This window comes from Bufo bufo, chromosome 7 (genome assembly GCF_905171765.1).
Source record: "Bufo bufo chromosome 7, aBufBuf1.1, whole genome shotgun sequence".
Classification (NCBI taxonomy): domain Eukaryota; kingdom Metazoa; phylum Chordata; class Amphibia; order Anura; family Bufonidae; genus Bufo; species Bufo bufo.
In genome coordinates this window covers 109,862,727-109,884,153 of record NC_053395.1, presented here as the reverse complement: position 1 = coordinate 109,884,153, position 21,427 = coordinate 109,862,727, and the positions used below count along the sequence as shown (strand labels likewise).

At 43.4% G+C, this 21,427-nt stretch overlaps 1 protein-coding gene across 3 annotated transcripts in view; it reads right to left on the bottom strand.

Annotated features, from left to right (window-relative positions):
* Positions 1-21,427, bottom strand: part of LOC121009054 (asparagine synthetase domain-containing protein 1-like) — a 205,873-nt gene that overhangs the window by 77,640 nt on the left and 106,806 nt on the right. For 2 of the 3 annotated variants that reach the window (XM_040441980.1, XM_040441978.1), the window contains one exon: positions 12,045-12,120. In XM_040441980.1, the coding sequence (XP_040297914.1) occupies positions 12,045-12,120 (76 nt within the window). The remainder of the gene's footprint in view (positions 1-12,044; positions 12,121-21,427) is intronic. The other variant, XM_040441979.1, reaches the window with a different exon arrangement.

Below are 21,427 nucleotides of genomic sequence, written 5' to 3'. Positions count from 1 at the left end.
GCAGGCAGTAAGAATGAATTGACCCCAAAAAAAGCAATGAAAGTAAAGAAAAACGCAGCTAAAATGTTTTTGTTTGTTTAATAATCCTTATAGAATATCAGCCAAAATCTGAAAGTGGTGATTTTTGCCCATAAAGTGACAAAAACAGAAAAAGGGTGCTAAAAACATATTGGGTTAAACGAATGAGATACAAGCTTTCTCTTATTCCGATCACTACGAGCAGGTGTCCACTCTTTTACACAGCCAGCACCCACTGCTAAGCTCACTCCATACTCCCCTTCTGCTCTTACAATATAAATGTATGGAATATCTCACCATAGGTTTAAGGGTACTTTCACACTTGCGTTTTTCTTTTCCGGCATAGAGTTCCGTCAAAAGGGCTCAATGCCGGATAACAACTGATCCGTCATACCCCATGCATTCTGAATGAAGAGTAATCCATTCAGGATGTCTTCAGATCAGTCATTTTGACTGATCAGGCAAAAAAGAAAAAAACGTAGCATGCTCCGGTTTTTTTTCCAGCGAAAAAAAGTGAAGACTTGCCGTAATGACGGATCCGGCATTTTTCTCCATAGAAATGCATTATAGCCAGATCTGTCGCTTGCCTGATCGACGGATCCGGCTTTTCTTTCTGCGCCTGCGCAATCAAATAGGAGGAGCTGTGGGTGCAGTCTACTTCCTGTAGTCTCTTCGATCCTGCCTGCGAGGAAGAAGGGTGGACGCCATTAGAGGTGAGTAGAAAGTTGTTGTTTTTTTTGTATTTGCAGTAAAAAGAAATATACCGTATATACTTGAGTATAAGCCGACCTGAATATAAGCCGAGGCCCCTAATTTTACCCCAAAAAAATGGGAAAAATTATTGACTCGAGTATAAGACTAGGGTGGGAAATAAAAAAAGATACCAATAAAATTACATTAATTGAGGCATCAGTAGGTTAAAGGTTTTTGAATATTTATTTCAAAGAAAAACAATATGGTATCAACAATAACTTAAACAGTACAAAAACCAACTAAAGCTAAAACAGCTAAAAGAGTTAAAATCCTTCAAAACTGGATTCCTCATCGTCTGTATGTCCAAACAGAGCTTCAACTGTAGCTGGTGTGAGGTTATCAGCGTAGACATTGCCATCATCACTGAGTTCGCAGTCATCACCATCACTGCTGTCCTCATACAAAGCGCTGTCTTCTCTGCCATCCATAGCATTACTAATGCTACATTTCTTGAAGGCGCGTTTGCATAGAGCAGCCTGTGTTGTGGCTCATACTATACACGCAGTGTTACTGCATGCGCTGCGTTACGGCCGGCGTGCAGGAGAAAAGAAGAGCGGTGATCTCAACAGTCATTTGGACCACCCACAGAGGCTGCAGAGGATGAGTGGGAGAGTCAGAAAAGGGAGTCAGACTCCCATCAATCTGAGTCACCCTCTTGCACCTAAAATGCAGAGTGTGTGCATATAATGCAGAGTGTATGTGTATATAATGCACACACTCTACATTATATACACACATCTGCAAGAGGGTGACTCAGATTGATGGGAGTCTGACTCTGACTCCCTGTATTTAATGCAGAGTGTGTGCATTATATACACACACACACTGCATTAAATACAGGGAATCAGACTCCCATCAACTGGGCATTTATTTATTTATTTATTTATTTATATTTATCAGGTTGTTTATTTATTTTTTTTGTTCCCCCCTCCCTACTTCATACTTGGCCAGGGAGGGGGGGCTGTCCAGGGGGGGGGGGGGGGGGCGGTCCAGGGGGAGGGGAGGCTGTGCAGGGGCCGGTACTTACTGCCGGTGTAAATCTCGCGGTCTGCTCCCAGTGTAAATCTCGCGGCCCGCGTGTCTCGCGAGATTTACACTGGGAGCTTAACAGATGTGCTGCGCGGACGTGCTGGGAGCTGACCGGAGCAGCTGTAAGGCTGGGTTCACACTTGAGCGTTTCACAGCGCGTTCAAACGCGCTGTAAAACGCTCAACACATGAAAACCAATGCTTCCCTATGGCCCTGGTTCTCACTTGAGCGTTTTACAGCGCTGAAAAACGCGCTGTAAAACGCCCTACGCTCAAACAAGTACTTGAGCTTCTTTGGGGCGTTTTGACGCGCGTTTGTGGCCATAGGACATTGCAGTCAATCACACAAACGCGCGTCAAACGCGCGTTTACTATTGCAAAAAACGCTTGTCAAAAACGCGAGTCAAAAACGCGCGTTAAACGCGCATATCAAAGACGCTCAGGTCTGAACCCAGCCTAAAGGTAAGTAACAGCTTCTCCGGCCCCCAACATGTCATGGTCTGTATTATGGCAATGTAAGTTGCCATAATACAGACCTAGACTCGAGTATAAGACGAGGGGGCTTTTTGAGCACAAAAATATGTGCCAAAAAACTTGTCTTATACTCGAGTATATACGGTAAGCATCTCCTATGTATTTATACATAGGAGCTGTAGTAAATAGGTCATGCTAGGAGTAGTAGTCTTGTTGATTACTACTCCTAGCATCCACTATGTACTTGCACCACATGCAGTGCCTATGTAGTTTTGCAGAGGCAATGCATGTGGTGCAAGTATATAGTGGATGCTAGGGGTGGTAGTCATCATGACTACCACTCCTAGCATCCACTATGTACTTGCAGCACATGCAGTCCCCATGTAGTTTTGCATAGGCAATGCATGTGGTGCAAGTACATAGTGGATGCTAGGGGTGGTAGTCATGATGACTACCACTCCTAGCATCCACTATGTACTTGCACCACATGCAGTGCTTATGTAGTTTTGCATAGGCAATGCAGGTTGTGCAAGTACATAGTGGATGCTATGGGTAGTACTCCTACAACATGGTAACTCTCCTATTTTTTTTTCTCATGTAGTCCAAAAAATATACGGTACAATGAAAATTGTTGCCTGGGAAAAAAAATCCCTTAAAAATTGCCTTGCCCGCAAGATCAGGGAAACCCAAACAGGCCAGCCAGACCTGAATTTAATATTTTAAAAATTTCAACAATAATGTCAAGTAAGTATTATTTGTGTGGGTTTGTTGTATTATTAACCGCCTCCGGACCGTCTAACGCAGGATCGCGTTCCGGAGGCGGCAGCCCTGCACAGAGTCACGCATATATGCGTCATCTCGCGAGACGCGAGATTTCCTGTGAACGCGCGCGCCTGTGCGAGTGGATCTCCAGCCTGCCAGCGGCGATCGTTCGCTGGCAGGCTGGAGATGCGATTTTTTTTAACCCCTAACAGGTATATTAGACGCTGTTTTGATAACAGTGTCTAATATACCTGCTACCTGGTCCTCTGGTGGTCCCTTTTGTTTGGATCGACCACCAGAGGACACAGGCAGCTCAGTAATAAGTAGCACCAAACACCACTACACTACACCCCCCCCCCCTGTCACTTATTAACCCCTTATTAACCCCTGATCACCCCATATAGACTCCCTGATCACCCCCATGTCATTGATCACCCCCCTGTAAGGCTCCATTCAGACGTCCGTATGATTTTTACGGATCCACTAATACATGGATCGGATCCGCAAAACACATACGGACGTCTGAATGGAGCCTTACAGGGGGGTGATCAATGACGGGGGTGATCACCCCATATAGACTCCCTGATCACCCCCCTGTCATTGATCACCCCCCTGTAAGGCTGCATTCAGATGTCCGTATGTTTTTTACGGATCCACGGATACTTGGATCGGACCCGCAAAACACATACAGACGTCTGAATGGAGCCTTACAGGGGGGTGATCACCCCATATAGACTCCCTGATCAACCCCCTGTCATTGATCACCCCCTTGTAAGGCTCCATTCAGACGTCCGTATGATTTTTACGGATCCACTGATACATGGATTGGATCCGCAAAACACATACGGACGTCTGAATGGAGCCTTACAGGGAGTGATCAATGACAGGGGGGTGATCACCCCATATAGACTCCCTGATCACCCCCCTGTCATTGATCACCCCCCTGTAAGGCTGCATTCAGATGTCCGTATGTTTTTTACGGATCCACCGATACATGGATCGGATCCGCCAAACACATACAGACGTCTGAATGGAGCCTTACAGGGGGGTGATCACCCCACATAGACTCCCTGATCACCCCCCTGTCATTGATCACCCCCCTGTAAGGCTCCATTCAGACATTTTTTTGGCCCAAGTTAGCGGAAATTATATATTTTTTTCTTACAAAGTCTCATATTCCACTAACTTGTGTCAAAAAATAAAATCTCACATGAACTCCCCATACCCCTCACGGAATCCAAATGCGTAAAATTTTTTAGACATTTATAGTCTCATGCTTTAGGGCCCCTAGAATGCCAGGGCAGTATAAATACCCCACATGTGACCTTATTTCGGAAAGAAGACACCCCAAGGAATTCGCTGAGGGGCATATTGAGTCCATGAAAGATTGAAATTTTTGTCCCAAGTTAGCGGAAAGGGAGACTTTGTGAGAAAAAAATATATAAAAATCAATTTCCGCTAACTTGTGCCAAAAAAAAAAAATTTCTATGAACTCGCCATGCCCCTCATTGAATATCTTGGGGTGTCTTCTTTCCAAAATGGGGTCACATGTGGGGTATTTATACTGCCCTGGCATTTTAGGGGCCCTAAAGCGTGAGAAGAAGTCTGGGATCCAAATGTCTAAAAATGCCCTCATAAAAGGAATGTGGGCCCCTTTGCGCATCTAGGCTGCAAAAAAGTGTCACACATCTGGTATCCCCGTACTCAGGAGAAGTTGGGCAATGTGTTTTGGGGTGTCTTTTTACATATACCCATGCTGGGTGAGAGAAATATCTTGGCAAAAGACAACTTTTCCCATTTTTTTTATACAAAGTTGGCATTTGACCGAGATATTTATCTCACCCAGCATGGGTCTATGTAAAATGACACCCCAAAAAACATTGCCCAACTTCTCCTGAGTACGGCAATACCACATGTGTGACACTTTTTTGCAGCCTAGGTGGGCAAAGGGGCCCACATTCCAAAGAGCACCTTTCGGATTTCACCGGCCATTTTTTACAGATTTTGATTTCAAACTACTTTGCACGCATTTGGGCCCCTAAAATGCCAGGGCAGTATAACTACCCCATAAGTGATCCCATTTTGGAAAGAAGACACCCCAAGGTATTTCGTGATGGGCATAGTGAGTTTTATTTTTTGTCACAAGTTAGTGGAATATGAGACTTTGTAAGAAAAAAAATAAAAAATAAAAAATCATCATTTTCCGCTAACTTGTGACAAAAAATAAAAAATTCTAGGAACTCGACATGCCCCTCACGGAATACCTTGGGGTGTCTTCTTTCCAAAATGGGGTCACTTGTGGGGTAGTTATACTGCCCTGGCATTCTAGGGGCCCTAATGTGTGGTAAGTAGTTTGAAATCAAAATCTGTAAAAAATGGCCGGTGAAATCCGAAAGGTGCTCTTTGGAATGTGGGCCCCTTTGCCCACCTAGGCTGCAAAAAAGTGTCACACATGTGGTATCTCCGTACTCAGGAGAGGTTGGGCAATGTGTTTTGGGGTGTCATTTTACATATACCCGAGTACGGAGATACCACATGTGTGACACTTTTTTGCAGCCTAGGTGGGCAAAGGGGCCCACAGTCCAAAGAGCACCTTTCGGATTTCACCGGCCATTTTTTACAGATTTTGATTTCAAACTACTTACCACACATTAGGGCCCCTAGAATGCCAGGGCAGTATAACTACCCCACAAGTGACCCCATTTTGGAAAGAAGACACCCCAAGGTATTCGCTGATGGGCATAGTGAGTTCATAGAAGTTTTTATTTTTTGTCACAAGTTAGTGGAATATGAGACTTTGTAAGAAAAAAAAAAAATATCATTTTCCGCTAACTTGTGACAAAAAATAAAAAGTTCTATGAACTCACTATGCCCATCAGCGAATACCTTAGGGTGTCTACTTTCCGAAATGGGGTCATTTGTGGGGTGTTTGTACTGTCTGGCCATTGTAGAACCTCAGGAAACATGACAGGTGCTCAGAAAGTCAGAGCTGCTTCAAAAAGCGGAAATTCACATTTTTGTACCATAGTTTGTAAACGCTATAACTTTTACCCAAACCATTTTTTTAATCAAAGACATGTAGAACAATAAATTTAGAGAAAAATTTATATATGGATGTCGTTTTTTTTGCAAAATTTTACAACTGAAAGTGAAAAATGTCATTTTTTTGCAAAATAAATGTTTAAATTTCGATTAATAACAAAAAAAGTAAAAATGTCAGCAGCAATGAAATACCACCAAATGAAAGCTCTATTAGTGAGAAGAAAAGGAGGTAAAATTCATTTGGGTGGTAAGTTGCATGACCGAGCAATAAACGGTGAAAGTAGTGTAGGTCAGAATTGTAAAAGGTGGCCTGGTCATTAAGGGTGTTTAAGCTAGGGGGGCTGAAGTGGTTAATAGTTCAAATCAAATTATTATTATTTTCTACAGGCTCATCATCTTCTACCGAGGCCGGGAGCTCTCCTACAAGATGTCGTCGTCGACATGATACGGTAAGCAAATTTTTGAAGCATTCACCATTATAATATTATGAACGCATTGTAAATATTTCATTTTTTTATTTCACAGTCATCATCTGCGGAGGAGAGGCCTCCCGGCCCAGAGACCGCAGGAGAGGAGGAAGTTGGTGGTGCAGGACAGCAAGCGGTAAATGTATTTTTTATTTTTTAACTCAATATTACGATTTGTATGTTTGATTTTTTTTTAATTATTGTTATTTCTATTACAGGCAGCTCGTCCCGTTGACTCTAATAGAGGCAAAAGCCAGAGGAAGTCGGGGAGCACGCGGCGGTCGTGTTCGTGTGAGTATTTTCTCAATGAGTGTTTTTAATTTGAAATCTGTCAAACATGAGGTTCTAATTTTATTTTTATTTTTTTCTATTTTTAGGGTTCCAGAGGCTCCACCAGAACGGATGAGGAGGACTTCGGCGGTTTGATTATCGACAATGAACTCCTCATCCAGATGGTGGAAGACAGACCACCACTGTGGGACCACACCGACCGCAGCCACGCAGACGATCATGCTACCCAGCTGCTCTGGCTCAAGATATGTGAGGCAATAGTGCCAAATTGGGACGACCTCAATGAAAGTCAATGGGAGGAATGCCGTAAGTATAATGCTTATGTCTACTTTTTTGTCAAAATTGTTTTTTTGTCTGGTTGAAGTTGGTCACTGCTAACTATAGTGAACATCAATGAGGGACCACTATAAGAAGGACTATAACGAGGAGGTCAAGAGCAAGCCAAAAACGGCCGTACCGTTATGCGGCCGCATTAGGTTTCCTTCGTAGAACCCTACAGCTGTGAAGGTAAGCTCTAATGTTTATAATAATTATGAATGTTAATCTCCAATCTATGTGTGTGGCCCAGGCAGACTATCATTTGACACTGTCCGGGACATCCACATATAGTTCTCTATTTTTTCATAAATTTTTTTTTGTTTCCTTCTTCAGCACATCAAGCAGTACTCGGGCGCACGAACCTCCTCGGGAGGTCCTTCCAGAGGCTGGCGACAATGGCCACAATGGCACCACTTTTTGAGGCACTGATGCGTCGCCAGAGGACCTGTAGGAGCCGTCAGGCGGACTACGAGGATCTCACAAGGCTCGTTTACGAGTCCTTGATGGGATTCACCAATAGAGTTGCCGCTTTAGAGGACACCGTGCGATGTCTGCAGGAGGGGGCGGTGCAGACGTCACAGTTGGGTCTGGTGCATGACAACTTTAGTGTATGTAGAACAGGCCTTTACAAATGTCCAATTGCCAGTGGAGCGACACAAGTATGTGTGGCTCCTCTAGGGTGGTAAATTTAACAAGAGTCTCCATAACAGGCCTGACAAAATCTACCAGCACCAGTGGAGCGACACAAGTATGTGTCGCTCCTCTAGCTTGGGGAGATTGAACCAAAGTCTCCATAACAGGCCTGACAGAATCTACCAGCGCCATTGGAGTGACAAAAGTATGTGCCGCTTCTCTAGCATGGGGAGATTGAAAATGAGTCTCTATAAACATGCCTCACATAATATACCAGCGCCAGTGGAGCGACGCAAGAATGTGTTGCTCCTCTATCCTGGGCAAATAAATATATTTAAAATAAATTACAAGTATGTTAAAAAACAATATTTATTGAACCAAAAATCCAATCGAAAACAAATACAACACACTGTAACCACCAACAAACAGGCAAACAAACAGAAATTAATGGTTATTTGAAAATTAATCACAAAATGTTTATACAAAATCGGTCCTGCCAGTCCACCCTTCCTGCATCAGAGCAGAAATAATCCACAAAAGTCTCTCATCCGTGAAACCGCTACACTTGACCGAAGTCTAAAACTTGAATGCTTGCCATCTCGCTGTCCTCCGGTATCTGTTCCAAATTGAGTGGTTCTTTTTTAAGGAGGTAGTTGTGTAACACCAGAGCAAACTTTACAACCTCGTCGACCGATCCAATCTTCATATGAATTGGTTTAGTGAAAATCCTCCATTTTGCTACCAAAATTCCAAATGTGCATTCAACCATTCTTCGAGCACTGGTCAAGCGGTAGTTGTATGTGCGTTTTTTAAAATATAATCCGCGGCTTGAATACGGTTTCAGAAGATTTCCACACATTTGGAAGGCCTCATCACCAACGAATACAAATGGCATGGGTGGGTCATCTCTACCTGCCAATGGTTGAGGCAGAGGAAAATCAAATTGTCTGTTATATAGACTATGGCCCATATAAGAATTTTTAAATACCATTGAATCGTTGGTGCATCCATAGGCCCCTACTTCGATGGCAACAAAACGATATTGTGCATCTGCGATGGCCATTCGGATTATCGAGAAATATTTCTTGTAGTTGTAAAACTCTGATCCGGTTCCTTGGGGCTTGATAATCCGAATAGGTTTCCCCTCTACCGCACGAATGCAGTTGGGAAACTGACAACTGTCCCAAATTTTTCAGCTATTTCTGTCCAATGCTGTCTAGTAGGATGTGGAATTAATTCATCATGCAGTTGTTCCGACAAAACACGGCATGTCTCCTTCACAATTATGGAGACAGTTGATATGCCAAGGCGAAATTGAAAATGGAGTGAGCTGAAACTTTCTCCATTTGCCAGAAACCTAAAAAAAAATATATATATATATATATATATATATATATATATATATATATATATATATCTACACTGCGTGCAGAATTATTAGGCAAATGAGTATTTTGACCACATCATCCTCTTTATGCATGTTGTCTTACTCCAAGCTGTATAGGCTCGAAAGCCTACTACCAATTAAGCATATTAGGTGATGTGCATCTCTGTAATGAGAAGGGGTGTGGTCTAATGACATCAACACCCTATATTAGGTGTGCATAATTATTAGGCAACTTCCTTTCCTTTGGCAAAATTGGTCAAAAGAAGGACTTGACAGGCTCAGAAAAGTCAAAAATAGTGAGATATCTTGCAGAGGGATGCAGCACTCTTAAAATTGCAAAGCTTCTGAAGCGTGATCATCGAACAATCAAGCGTTTCATTCAAAATAGTCAACAGGGTCGCAAGAAGCGTGTGGAAAAACCAAGGCGCAAAATAACTGCCCATGAACTGAGAAAAGTCAAGCGTGCAGCTGCCAAGATGCCACTTGCCACCAGTTTGGCCATATTTCAGAGTTTCAACATCACTGGAGTGCCCAAAAGCACAAGGTGTGCAATACTCAGAGACATGGCCAAGGTAAGAAAGGCTGAAAGACGACCACCACTGAACAAGACACACAAGCTGAAACGTCAAGACTGGGCCAAGAAATATCTCAAGACTGATTTTTCTAAGGTTTTATGGACTGATGAAATGAGAGTGAGTCTTGATGGGCCAGATGGATGGGCCCATGGCTGGATTGGTAAAGGGCAGAGAGCTCCAGTCCGACTCAGACGCCAGCAAGGTGGAGGTGGAGTACTGGTTTGGGCTGGTATCATCAAAGATGAGCTTGTGGGGCCTTTTCGGGTTGAGGATGGAGTCAAGCTCAACTCCCAGTCCTACTGCCAGTTTCTGGAAGACACCTTCTTCAAGCAGTGGTACAGGAAGAAGTCTGCATCCTTCAAGAAAAACATGATTTTCATGCAGGACAATGCTCCATCACACGCGTCCAAGTACTCCACAGCGTGGCTGGCAAGAAAGGGTATAAAAGAAGAAAATCTAATGACATGGCCTCCTTGTTCACCTGATCTGAACCCCATTGAGAACCTGTGGTCCATCATCAAATGTGAGATTTACAAGGAGGGAAAACAGTACACCTCTCTGAACAGTGTCGGGGAGGCTGTGGTTGCTGCTGCACGCAATGTTGATGGTGAACAGATCAAAACACTGACAGAATCCATGGATGGCAGGCTTTTGAGTGTCCTTGCAAAGAAAGGTGGCTATATTGGTCACTGATTTGTTTTTGTTTTGTTTTTGAATGTCAGAAATATAAATTTGTGAATGTTGAGATGTTATATTGGTTTCACTGGTAAAAATAAATAATTGAAATGGGTATATATTAGTTTTTTGTTAAGTTGCCTAATAATTATGCACAGTAATAGTCACCTGCACACACAGATATCCCCCTAAAATAGCTAAAACTAAAAACAAACTAAAAACTACTTCCAAAAATATTCAGCTTTGATATTAATGAGTTTTTTGGGTTCATTGAGAACATGGTTGTTGTTCAATAATAAAATTAATCCTCAAAAATACAACTTGCCTAATAATTCTGCACTCCCTGTGTATATATATTATATATATATATATATATATATATATATATATATATATATATATATATATATATATATATATATATAGTGATCACAGTAAAAACATTTTCAAAAAACATAATATACTAGGTACATCAATCGGACGCAATTCTATGGGACCTTATTTCCATTCTTTTGTTTGATCAAGATTTTTTATGCGGCCAATATAATTTTTTTTTAAAAAGCAACGATAAAGGTTTGCTCTCCATGGTGACCAATATTGATCACAGTTCATTCAACATCGTTAATGACCATTATATGGATGAAAACTTTAGCATACAAGATGTAGAAGTCAAAATAATAATGCTGAGCATCATTTGTGGCCAAAATTATGCACTTTGTACAGTGATGCCAGAATAACAGAGCAAATTTGGGTTCAAAAACATTTATGGTGTCACACTAAATCCTAAAATATCATCCGTAAAAAATGTATACTCAAAATAAATTTAACACTATATAATAAGTATGTTCTTTACCTTATGGTCAGCAATAGGCATTCTGCTGGGGAAACACAGCGGCGGAAAGTGGTGTCTTGTCTTTGAATGTGAGGTGACACACGTTGTAACACATCATCAAAACTTTCTACGGTCATCCGTAAGTAATAAAAAAAAAAAATATTCTGGATAATCCCTCAATTCAGGAAACAGAGTTTCAAAAACTCCCCTTCTTATTCTTGCAGAGGTTATAGGATGCACCCAATAGCGACGATTACGACGTCGTCTGGCTCGAAGACGTCTCCTCCAGCGTGAAACTAGGATTAGGGCCTGAAATCCAAAACGAATATGGTCCGGCATCATCTTTGCAATCTTCAGAGGGAGCTTCTGAGTGGTAAGTGACCTTCAGTTGTCTTTTATAGCCACTGTAGTATTTGCATACCAGATTGCATCTCTTTCATCTCTAAAATTTGAATACCGGATCCCTCTTTCCGTTTAAAAACTGAAGAAAACGGAATAGACGGATCCGCTATTACGACGGATCCTTCAAAAACAGTCTACGGTATGAAACGGATTGACGGATCCGGCTTGAATTTCCGTCGACGGAACGACGGATCCGTTGCATGAAAAATGTCCGGTAATGTTCGGCAGCCAATTCCGGCGACTGAACTGCTTGCCGGATCACCCTGCCGCAAGTGTGAAAGTAGCCTAACATAAAAATGTGATTGAAATCACACGGTCATTTTTTTTTTTTTTTTCTTTTTACAGAAGAACAAAAAAAATAAAAATAAAAAACATTCTTTTACTTACTTTTGCACTCACTAAGTGTTCTTGATTGCTCTGTGAGAAAGTAAATGTTGCTGTTAGGCTGCTGTCTGTATACCCGCTGAAAAATAAAAAAATTGTTACAATATTGGTTTCCTATTTGCAGAATTTAATGGGATGTTGATAGGGATGTTCAGGTATAAAAGAACTAAGCACAGTAACAAACCGTTAGAGAGAGAGAAAAAAAAAAACACATCTAGATCAACATAACCTCCTACAATGTTTTAACATGACATTGCACATTCAACAGCCACATTGTCACATTGTATAACTCCTGTGGGGCATTATAAAGAAAATATTTAAAGAGTACATTTTTTTTTAATTTTTGATATGTCACAGGGACATATCAGAAGTGTTGATTGGTGTGGGTCTCAGCTCTGATGCGCTAGAACGAGGGGTCAGAAGCGCTTAGTCGAGCGCAGCTTCTCCTCGCTGCTGAGCGAGAGACTGTAGACAAAATCAAAACATACGGTAGTTGTTGGAAAAAGACAAAAGTCCATCAAGCCCAACCTGTAATCCTGCTATATTGATGCACGGATCGATCCCTGGATCAATGTCCATCTTCCTTTTAAAAAGGGGTTGGGCCAAAGAGAAAGGGTGCATAGAACAAGATTTCTATACATTGGCATAAGCCTCAATGTTATTTTGAATTAAAAAGTCATCTACCTCCCGGGCATACCAATACACTCGACACAGCAGCGCTCAGCCAGGGACTTTCGTAAACTAATGCGGAAATACTCCCTGTATGACCTCTGGCGTCTCACTTATCCAACTGATAGGTCCTTCTCCTTTTACTCTGCCCCACATGGTTCACACACCCGTATTGATTACCTCTTTGGTACCATTTCGACCCTCAGATTATTGGAAGGAGCGGACATGGGCCAAATCACCTGGTCAGACCATGCTCCTGTACTAGTGGACATTAGTAGTGAGTCGGGCCATGTTCGCCATTGCCACTGGAGACTTAATGACTCCCTCCTGAAACAGCCTATCATTAGGGAGGAACTCCACGAACATCTGAAAACGTACGTTGTATATAGAGAGGCTGAGCACTCTCCCAATGGACCACACAAAGACTATTCAAAATAATATATTTATTACACCAATATATAGATCCAAAAGGTAAAATAATATAACAATATACCAAAATACACAATAAAAATACAATGTTAAAAATATTCAGATTAAGAGCATAAATGAATGGCTAGATATGCGATGGCATACAAAAAGATACTTTGTGCAACTTGGATAAAAGGATATGTCCTGATTAAATATAAAATCGATGGCAATTCAATGTTGGAATGATCGACAGTGTAAAGATTAATTTAAATCGAATAAATCTTCGAATAAATGTCCGGACTGAAATTCGATATTTGCTTTCGATTATTTTTTCAATTATAGCAATGTATTCAGTCAATATCCCCTGTATGGCAAAAATGGAAATCACACTTGCAATTGCCGTCTGACTAAAGCACACAATGGCGTCCCACGTGGCTAATGGAGTCAGATTCGGCAGTACCCCTTCCTTGCAAACACTAGAAGAAAATATGGCTGCTCACCCCTCGCGCTGCACACTGAGACAAATTGTTGATACTAGGGCCCAATTGAAGAGTCTAGCTTTAGGTCGTGCCAGCAAGTTATTACTTTACACACGACTGCAGTATTATGCTTGGGGGAACAAGCCCCACACTTTGCTGGCCAGACAACTCAGGAATCATAACTCCCAAACGGGTCCGAGTGCTATTAGAGGGGCTGACGGAACAATCCACTATGACCCCAGGGTGATAGCGGAGAGGTTCTCGACCTATTACTCTTCCCTGTACAATTTACCCTCCGACCTCCCCACAGATGAGGGACTGAGAGATAGTACACTCCGGTCTTATTTGGTATCCTGTCACCTTCCTACCCTATCGACTTCCGACCTTGCCGCCCTTAATAGTCCGATCACGCCGGAAGAGATTGGGGAAGTGGTGGAACATCTACCTGAGGGTAAAGGGCCTGATGGCTTTTCGTACAAATATTATAAAACCTTTAGGACTGAACTAATCCCTCACTTAGTAACCCTATGCAATCATTTTCTAGCTGGCAACGCAGTACCTGCCCCAATGTCTCACTCGTATCTCACGATGATTCCGAAACCTGGGAAAGATCCTCACGAATGCCATAACTATAGGCCCATTTTCCTACTTAACTCAGACCTTAAGATTTACACCAAAGTCCTAGCTTCCTGACTAAACGTCTTTCTCCCCTCTTTGATTCATAAAGACCAAGTGGGATTTGTCCCGGGCCGTCAGGGGGCCGACCACACACGAAGAAACATTGACTTGCTAGATGTGATATCTCGCTCGGGTGAGGAGGCATTATTTCTTAGTGTAGATGCAGAAAAGGCATTCGACCCTTTAGGTTGGCCTTTCCTCTTTGCTACCCTGCAGGCTTATGGCCTTTCTGGTCCCTTCGTTAGGGCCATTCATAGCCTATACTCCTCCCCCACAGCGACGATCAGACTACCTCATGCTCAATCTCGACCCATACGCATTGCTAATGGGCCGAGGCAAGATTGCCCCCTATCTCTCCTACTTTTTGCCATGTGTATCGAACCCCTGGCGGCCAAGATCAGGGCTTGCCCAGACATCAGAGGTGTTATGGTCAAGGACAGGGAGTTTAAGCTATCGCTATATGCAGACGATATCCTTCTTACCCTTACCAAGCTTCACATCTCCCTACCAAACCTCCACTCCATCCTACAGAAGTTTGGTCGACTCTGGGGGTATAAGGTCAACACCCATATAACTGAGGCCCTCCCTGTTAATCTTTCTCAGACGGCCCTGGGCTCTCTCAGGGTTAACTTTCCTTTCCATTGGAAGACGGACTCACTGCGATATTTGGGTGTTGACCTCACTCCCCGATATGGGGAGCTTTACAATGCTAATTTCCCACGTATATATGCTGAGATTAGGGGTCTTCTAGATAAGTGGCATCCTCTCCCACTCTCTCTCATGGGGCGTATTGCTGCGACTAAAATGACGATCTTGCCCAGGCTTCTGTATCTTTTTGAGACCTTACCGATTAAAGTTCCCCTTAAAGATCTGAGATCCACTCAATCTCACCTCCTTAGATTCATATGGGCGGAAAGGCGGCATAGAATCCTGCGGTCCTTCTATCTAGTAGGCACCAGGGTGGTCTAGGGGTCCCGGATCTGTCCAAATATTACTTGGCGGCCCAGCTACCTTCTGTCACAGCCTGGGCTTCCTTGCACCCATACTCTGTCTGGAAGCAGGTAGAAAGACTCTGGCTAGCTCCTGTACATCCTAACTCCATGCTATGGTCCGGACCTGACAGGACTCTGCCAGTCAAGGATCTCCTAGGGCCCATGGCTTGTACCAGACACATCTGGCAGCAGTGCAGTAGCAAATTCCCTCTGGAATCACTCCGCCATGACCTCCTTCTTACATCACCCCACGCTCCCTGCTAGTCTTACCACGTCCACAACGAGACCATGGTTTCAGCGGGGGGTGTTTCGGTTTGCTGATATTGTGGACCCCTTCACTGGGGACCTTCTGCCGTTTTCTTCCCTGCAGACCAAATATGATCTCTCCCCCCCCCCCCTCCAACTTCTTTTATATCCAGATTAGTCACTTCGCCCAGTCCATTTTTACAGGGGTCACAGTTTCCCTTCCGACTCCCTTTGAACGCCTTTGCAAGGAAGGGGTACATGCGAAAGGTCTAATTTCTGAGATTTACTTCATATTGCTGACTCCCTTCCCTGATCGGGTTCAAAGGCATTCCTACATGGTGCGGTGGGAGGAATATCTGGAGAGGGCCTTACCAGACTCACTCTGGCACCTTATATGGCGGAGGGCAGCAAAATCCTCTATGTCGGTACTTCATCAGGAGAACCAATATAAAATCTTAATGTACTGGTATCACACTCCTGACCTCCTCCATAGAATGAATTCAGTAGTCCCGGGTGATTTCTGGAGATGCGGCTTACATAGGGGTACATTGCCTCATATTTTTTGGGACTGTCCCAAGATATGCCCCTACTGGAACGGAGTAGTGATATCTTTGGAATTAAATCCGACCTGATCCTATGTCCTTCCTGCTCAATGTGGTCCCCATCCAAGTTAAAAAAACACGCACTCAAGCTATTGCTATTGATACTAACAGAAGCTCGTTCTCTAATCTCCAGAGCTTGGAAAAGCTCCGAACCACCACGGGTCTCTGATTTGTATGCTAGGGTGATGGAGGTCCGAACAATGGAGTACTCCACTGCTATGTTTCAGGACAAAATGGCACTCTTTAACGCCATATGGGACCTATGGGATAATTACTGGGCCACTAGGCAACCTTGACGACCTCATGTGAAAGGAATGTTCCCCCGCCCCATCATTATGTCTTTGTCTATGTTATTTGTCTTGTCTGTTGGGTATTTGTTAGGTTAAGCATTATTGGCTGAGAAGCTCCGGGCTTTTGGGTCTTTAAGGCTCTCCCGCTACTACCTGATGTCTTTTTGTTTAGGATACACTGCTTAGTAGTCCTTCTTCGGACTGATTACAGATAGACACAGTCTCCATTAGTTCACTTTATTGCTTTATTTCTGCTCGGTCTCTCATTTTCCATCACTGACTATTATCAAGTGATACAAACGCTCATTCAATATGTATGTGATGTATTTCATGTTTCATCCTTACTTTGTACTTTTGTGCATTAGTCTATTGTAAAAGTGTACTTTCATTTCTGTTTTATTTAACCCCTTAAGGACACAGCCTTATTTCACCTTAGGACCAGGCCATTTTTTGTAAATCTGACCAGTGTCACTTTAAGTGGTGATAACTTTAAAACTTTAAAACGCTTTGACTTATCCAGGCCATTCTGAGACAGTTTTTTCTTCACATATTGTACTTCAGGACACTGGTAAAATTAAGTAAAAAAAAATTTTTTTTTTGCATAAAAAAATACTTAATTTACCAAAAATTTGGAAAAATTAGCAAATTTCAAAGTTTCAGTTTCTCTACTTCTGTAATACATAGTAATACCCCCAAAAACTGTGATGACTTTACATTCCCCATATGTCTACTTCATGTTTGAATTATTTTGGGAATGATATTTTATTTTTTGGGGATGTTACGAGGCTTAGAAGTTTAGAAGCAAATCTTGAAATTTTTCTGAAATTTACAAAAAACCAATTTTTAGGGACCACTACAGGTCTGAAGTCACTTTGCGAGGCTTACATAATATAAATCACCCAAAAATGACCCCACTCTATAAACGACACCCCTCAAGGTATTCAAAACTGATTTTACTAACTTCGTTAACCCTTTAGGTGTTGCACAAGAGTTATTGGCAAATGGGGATGAAATTAGCGAATTTAATTTTTTGGCCTAATTTTCCATTTTAAACCATTTTTTCCACTAACAAAGCAAGGGTTAACAGCCAAACAAGACTGTATCTTTATTGCCCTGACTCTGCCGTTTACAGAAACACTGCATATGTGGCCGTAAACTACTGTACGGCCACACAGAGGGGCGTAGAGTGAAAGGTGCGCCGTTTGGTTTTTGGAAGGCAGATTTTGCTGGACTGGTTTATTTACACCATGTCCCATTTGAAGCCCCCCTGATGCACCCCTAGAGTAAAAACTCCCTAAAAGTGACCCCATCTAAGAAACTACACCCCTCAAGGTATTCAAAACTGATTTTACATACGTCGTTAACCCTTTAGGTGTTGCACAAGAGTTATTGGCAAATGTGGATGAAATTTGAGAATTTCATTTTTTTGCCTAATTTTCTACTGTATGGCCACACAGTGGGGCGTAGAGGGAAAGGTGCGCCGTTTGGTTTTTGGAGGGCTGATTTTTATGGACCGGTTTATTTACACCATGTCCTGTTTCAACCCTCCTGATGCACCCCTGGAGTAGAAACTTCCTAAAAGTGACCCCATTTTGGAAACTACAGGATAAGGTGGCATTTTTTGGGGACTATTTTTAGGGTAAATATGATTTTTGGTTGCTCTATATTACATTTTTGTGAGGCAAGGTTACCAAAAATTGAAATTCAGAAATTTCATCTCCATTTGCCATTAACTGTTGAGGAACACCTAAAGGGTTAATAAAGTTTGTATAATCAGTTTTGAATACCTTGAGGGGTGTAGTTTCTTAGATGGGGTCACTTTTAGGGAGTTTTTACTCTAGGGGGGCTTCAGGGGGGCTTCAAAAGGGACATGGTGTCAATAAAAAAAAGGCCATCAAAATCGGATTTCCAGAAACCATGTCGGTCCTTTCCTTTTGCGGCCTCCCTTTTACTGATACAGCAGTTTACGACCACAAATGTGGCATTTCTGTAAACTGCAGTATCAGGGTAATAAATATTAACTTTTGTTTGGTTGTTAACCCTTGTTTTGTTATCGGAAAAAACGGATTGAAATGGAAAAGTGCCAAAAATAGCGGTTTTGGCACAGTTTTTTTTTTTTTTGACCGTGTTAATCTGGGGTGTTAGGTCATGGGATATTTTTATAGAGGAGATTCTTACGGACGCGGCGATACCTAATAATTTTTTTTTGCCTCACTAGAGTCTAAGTGTCATTTATTAATTTTTTTTTAACCAATTATCTTATGTGGGGGCTCATTTTTTGCGGGATGAGCGGACGGTTTTATTGGCACTATGTTGGGGACTATATGACTTTTTGATCGCTTGCTATTAAACTTTTTATCATGTAAGGTGACAAAAATAATAATTATTGCAGCTTTTTTTTTTTTTCTGGATCGTGTTAATCTGTGGGGTTAGGTCATGGGGTATTTTTATAGAGGAGATTATTACCGACGCGGTAATACCTAATATGTCTACTTTTAATAAATTATTTTTGGTTTTTTTGGGTATCTCAAGTCTGAGAACCAGTTTTTTTTATCCGATGTCAGTGCTAAATTGGGATATAAATTTAGTACTCCATGGAAGTGTGATACTCCCTGAAGCAACCGTCAATGCAGAGGCCCGGATGATCGGGGCACGTGTCGCACTGAGTAGTGGTGTCCTTCCGTATCCCCCTCCTGCGACACACCCTGTACTTTTTATGGGTTCGTCCCTTCTTTCCAGTATGGGGGACCACACCTGGAAAGTGTTGGCCAGGGACGATCCGGGGCGCCTACAGTTCCCGAGGTACTCCGGCCTGCTCTTTCCCGGTCCGAAAAGATCAGGGCCTTGAGGACTGCCTCATAGAGCTGAAGGAATGTCCCTGTGTTGCCAGCGCTCCGGGACAGCACAAAAGAGTTGTACATGAAAACCTGTACCAAGTAGACCGCAACTTTTTTGTACCATGCCCGGGTTTTGCGCATGGCGTTATATGGCTTGAGGACTTGATCAGAGAGATCAACTCCTCCTATATACCGATTGTAGTCGACGATACAATCGGGCTTGAGGACCGTTGCCGTGGTACCTCGCACAGGGACAGGGGTGATGCCGTTACCATGAATTGTGGACAGTACAAGGACATCCCTCTTGTCCAGCAACAGGCTTCCAGTGGTAAGGGCACGGGTCTCACCCCTGGGATAGGTACCTGGAGGGGGTGGGCAGGGAGGCCGCGTTGATTTTTCCGCACGGTCCCACAAGCGGACGTGGATCTGGCGGCAAGGGACTGGAACAAGGGGATACTGGTATAAAAGTTATCCACGTAAAGGTGGTAACCCTTATCCAGCAGTGGGTACATAAGTTCCCACACAAGTTTCCCGGTAACACCCAGAGTGGGGGGACATTCTGGAGGTTGAATCCGGGAATCTCGCCCCTCGTATACATGAAATTTGTAAGTGTACCCTGAGGTACTCTCACAAATTTTGTATAGCTTCATGCCATACCTCGCCCACTTGGAGGGCACATTCTGGCGGAAAAGGAGTCTCCCCTGGAACGCAATGAGAGACTCATCAACCACGACCTCCCTTCCAGGTACATAGGCCTCCATGAATTTGGCCCAAAAGTAATCGATGACCGGCCGTATCTTATACAGACTGTCATGGGCAGGATCACCTTGGGGGGGACATGCTGCATTATCGGAATAATGCAGACATTTCCGGATGGCCTCAAACCGTGTCATGGCCGTACTGTAAAGTGGGGTCTGGTATAGGACGTCCCCACTCCAGTAATGCCTGACACTGGGTTTCTTGACCAGGCCCATATGCAGCACGAGGCCCCAAAATGTCCTCATTTCGGCTGCACTGACAGGCGTCCAGTCACCGGGCCTGGCCAAAAAGGAGCCAGGGTGTTGAGCAATGAACTGTTGGGCGTACAGGTTCGTCTGCTCCACCATCAGATTTACCAGTGGGTCACTGAAAAAATGACAAAAAAAGTAATATTCAGTGTAGCCCACTGTGGAAATCTGGATTCCTGATTGGCCTACAAAATCAGGAATCACGGGCTCGTATCGCTCTGGGCTACACCAGACAAGTTCACCGGCAGGGGGCTCCGGTGGATTTAACTGGTGGGCCGGGAAACCAGTACGAGCCCCAGAGCTGCTCGTACTAGTGTGGGCCACAGGGTCCCTAGCATGGCGGTCCCCTTGCTCCGCCTGGCGGCGTCTCCGCCTTGGGGGCTCATTATCATCGCTAGATGATGAGGAGGACGCAGATGACAACAGGAAAGTGGGGTCATCCTCGTCCTCACTGGGACTCTCGGAGTCGGAGGCAAGCTGGGCGTATGCCTCCTCGGCCGAGAACGTCCAGCGGGCCATAGGGGAGTGTGTGTCTGCGTGTGTGTAACTCTTTATTTGGTGTGCGTGTGTGTGGGGGCACGGGTCTTCGCGTACTCACCCTAAAACTAACAGAGTAAAAAAAAAAAAAAAAAAAGGGCAAAAAATGTGAAAAAAAAATTCAAAACCGCTGATCAACCATCCGAAGTTGATCAGAGGTGGGGTGTGCGATGCGCTAGGGTTGGACTATATCAAAAATATTCCCACGATAACGATATTAAGAAATTTATCGCGATAACGATATATATCGCGATAAATGCCCATTTAGAAGAAAAAAAAACACTTGGGGCCACAAGGAGACATTATACTGTATGGGGGCAGCCACAAGGAGACATTATACTGTATGAGGGCAGCCACAAGGAGACATTACACTGTATGGGGCAGCCACAAGGAGACATTACACTGTATGGGGCGGCCACAAGGAGACGTTACACTGTATGGGGCGGCCACAATGAGACGTTACACTGTATGGGGCGGCCACAAGGAGACGTTACACTGTATGGGGCGGCCACAAGGAGACGTTACACTGTATGGGGCGGCCACAAGGAGACGTTACACTGTATGGGGCACAGATCGGGTGATGCTGGCACCGATGGACGACGTGCAGGCAGCTCCTCTCTCCTCCGACTCCGGAACACAAA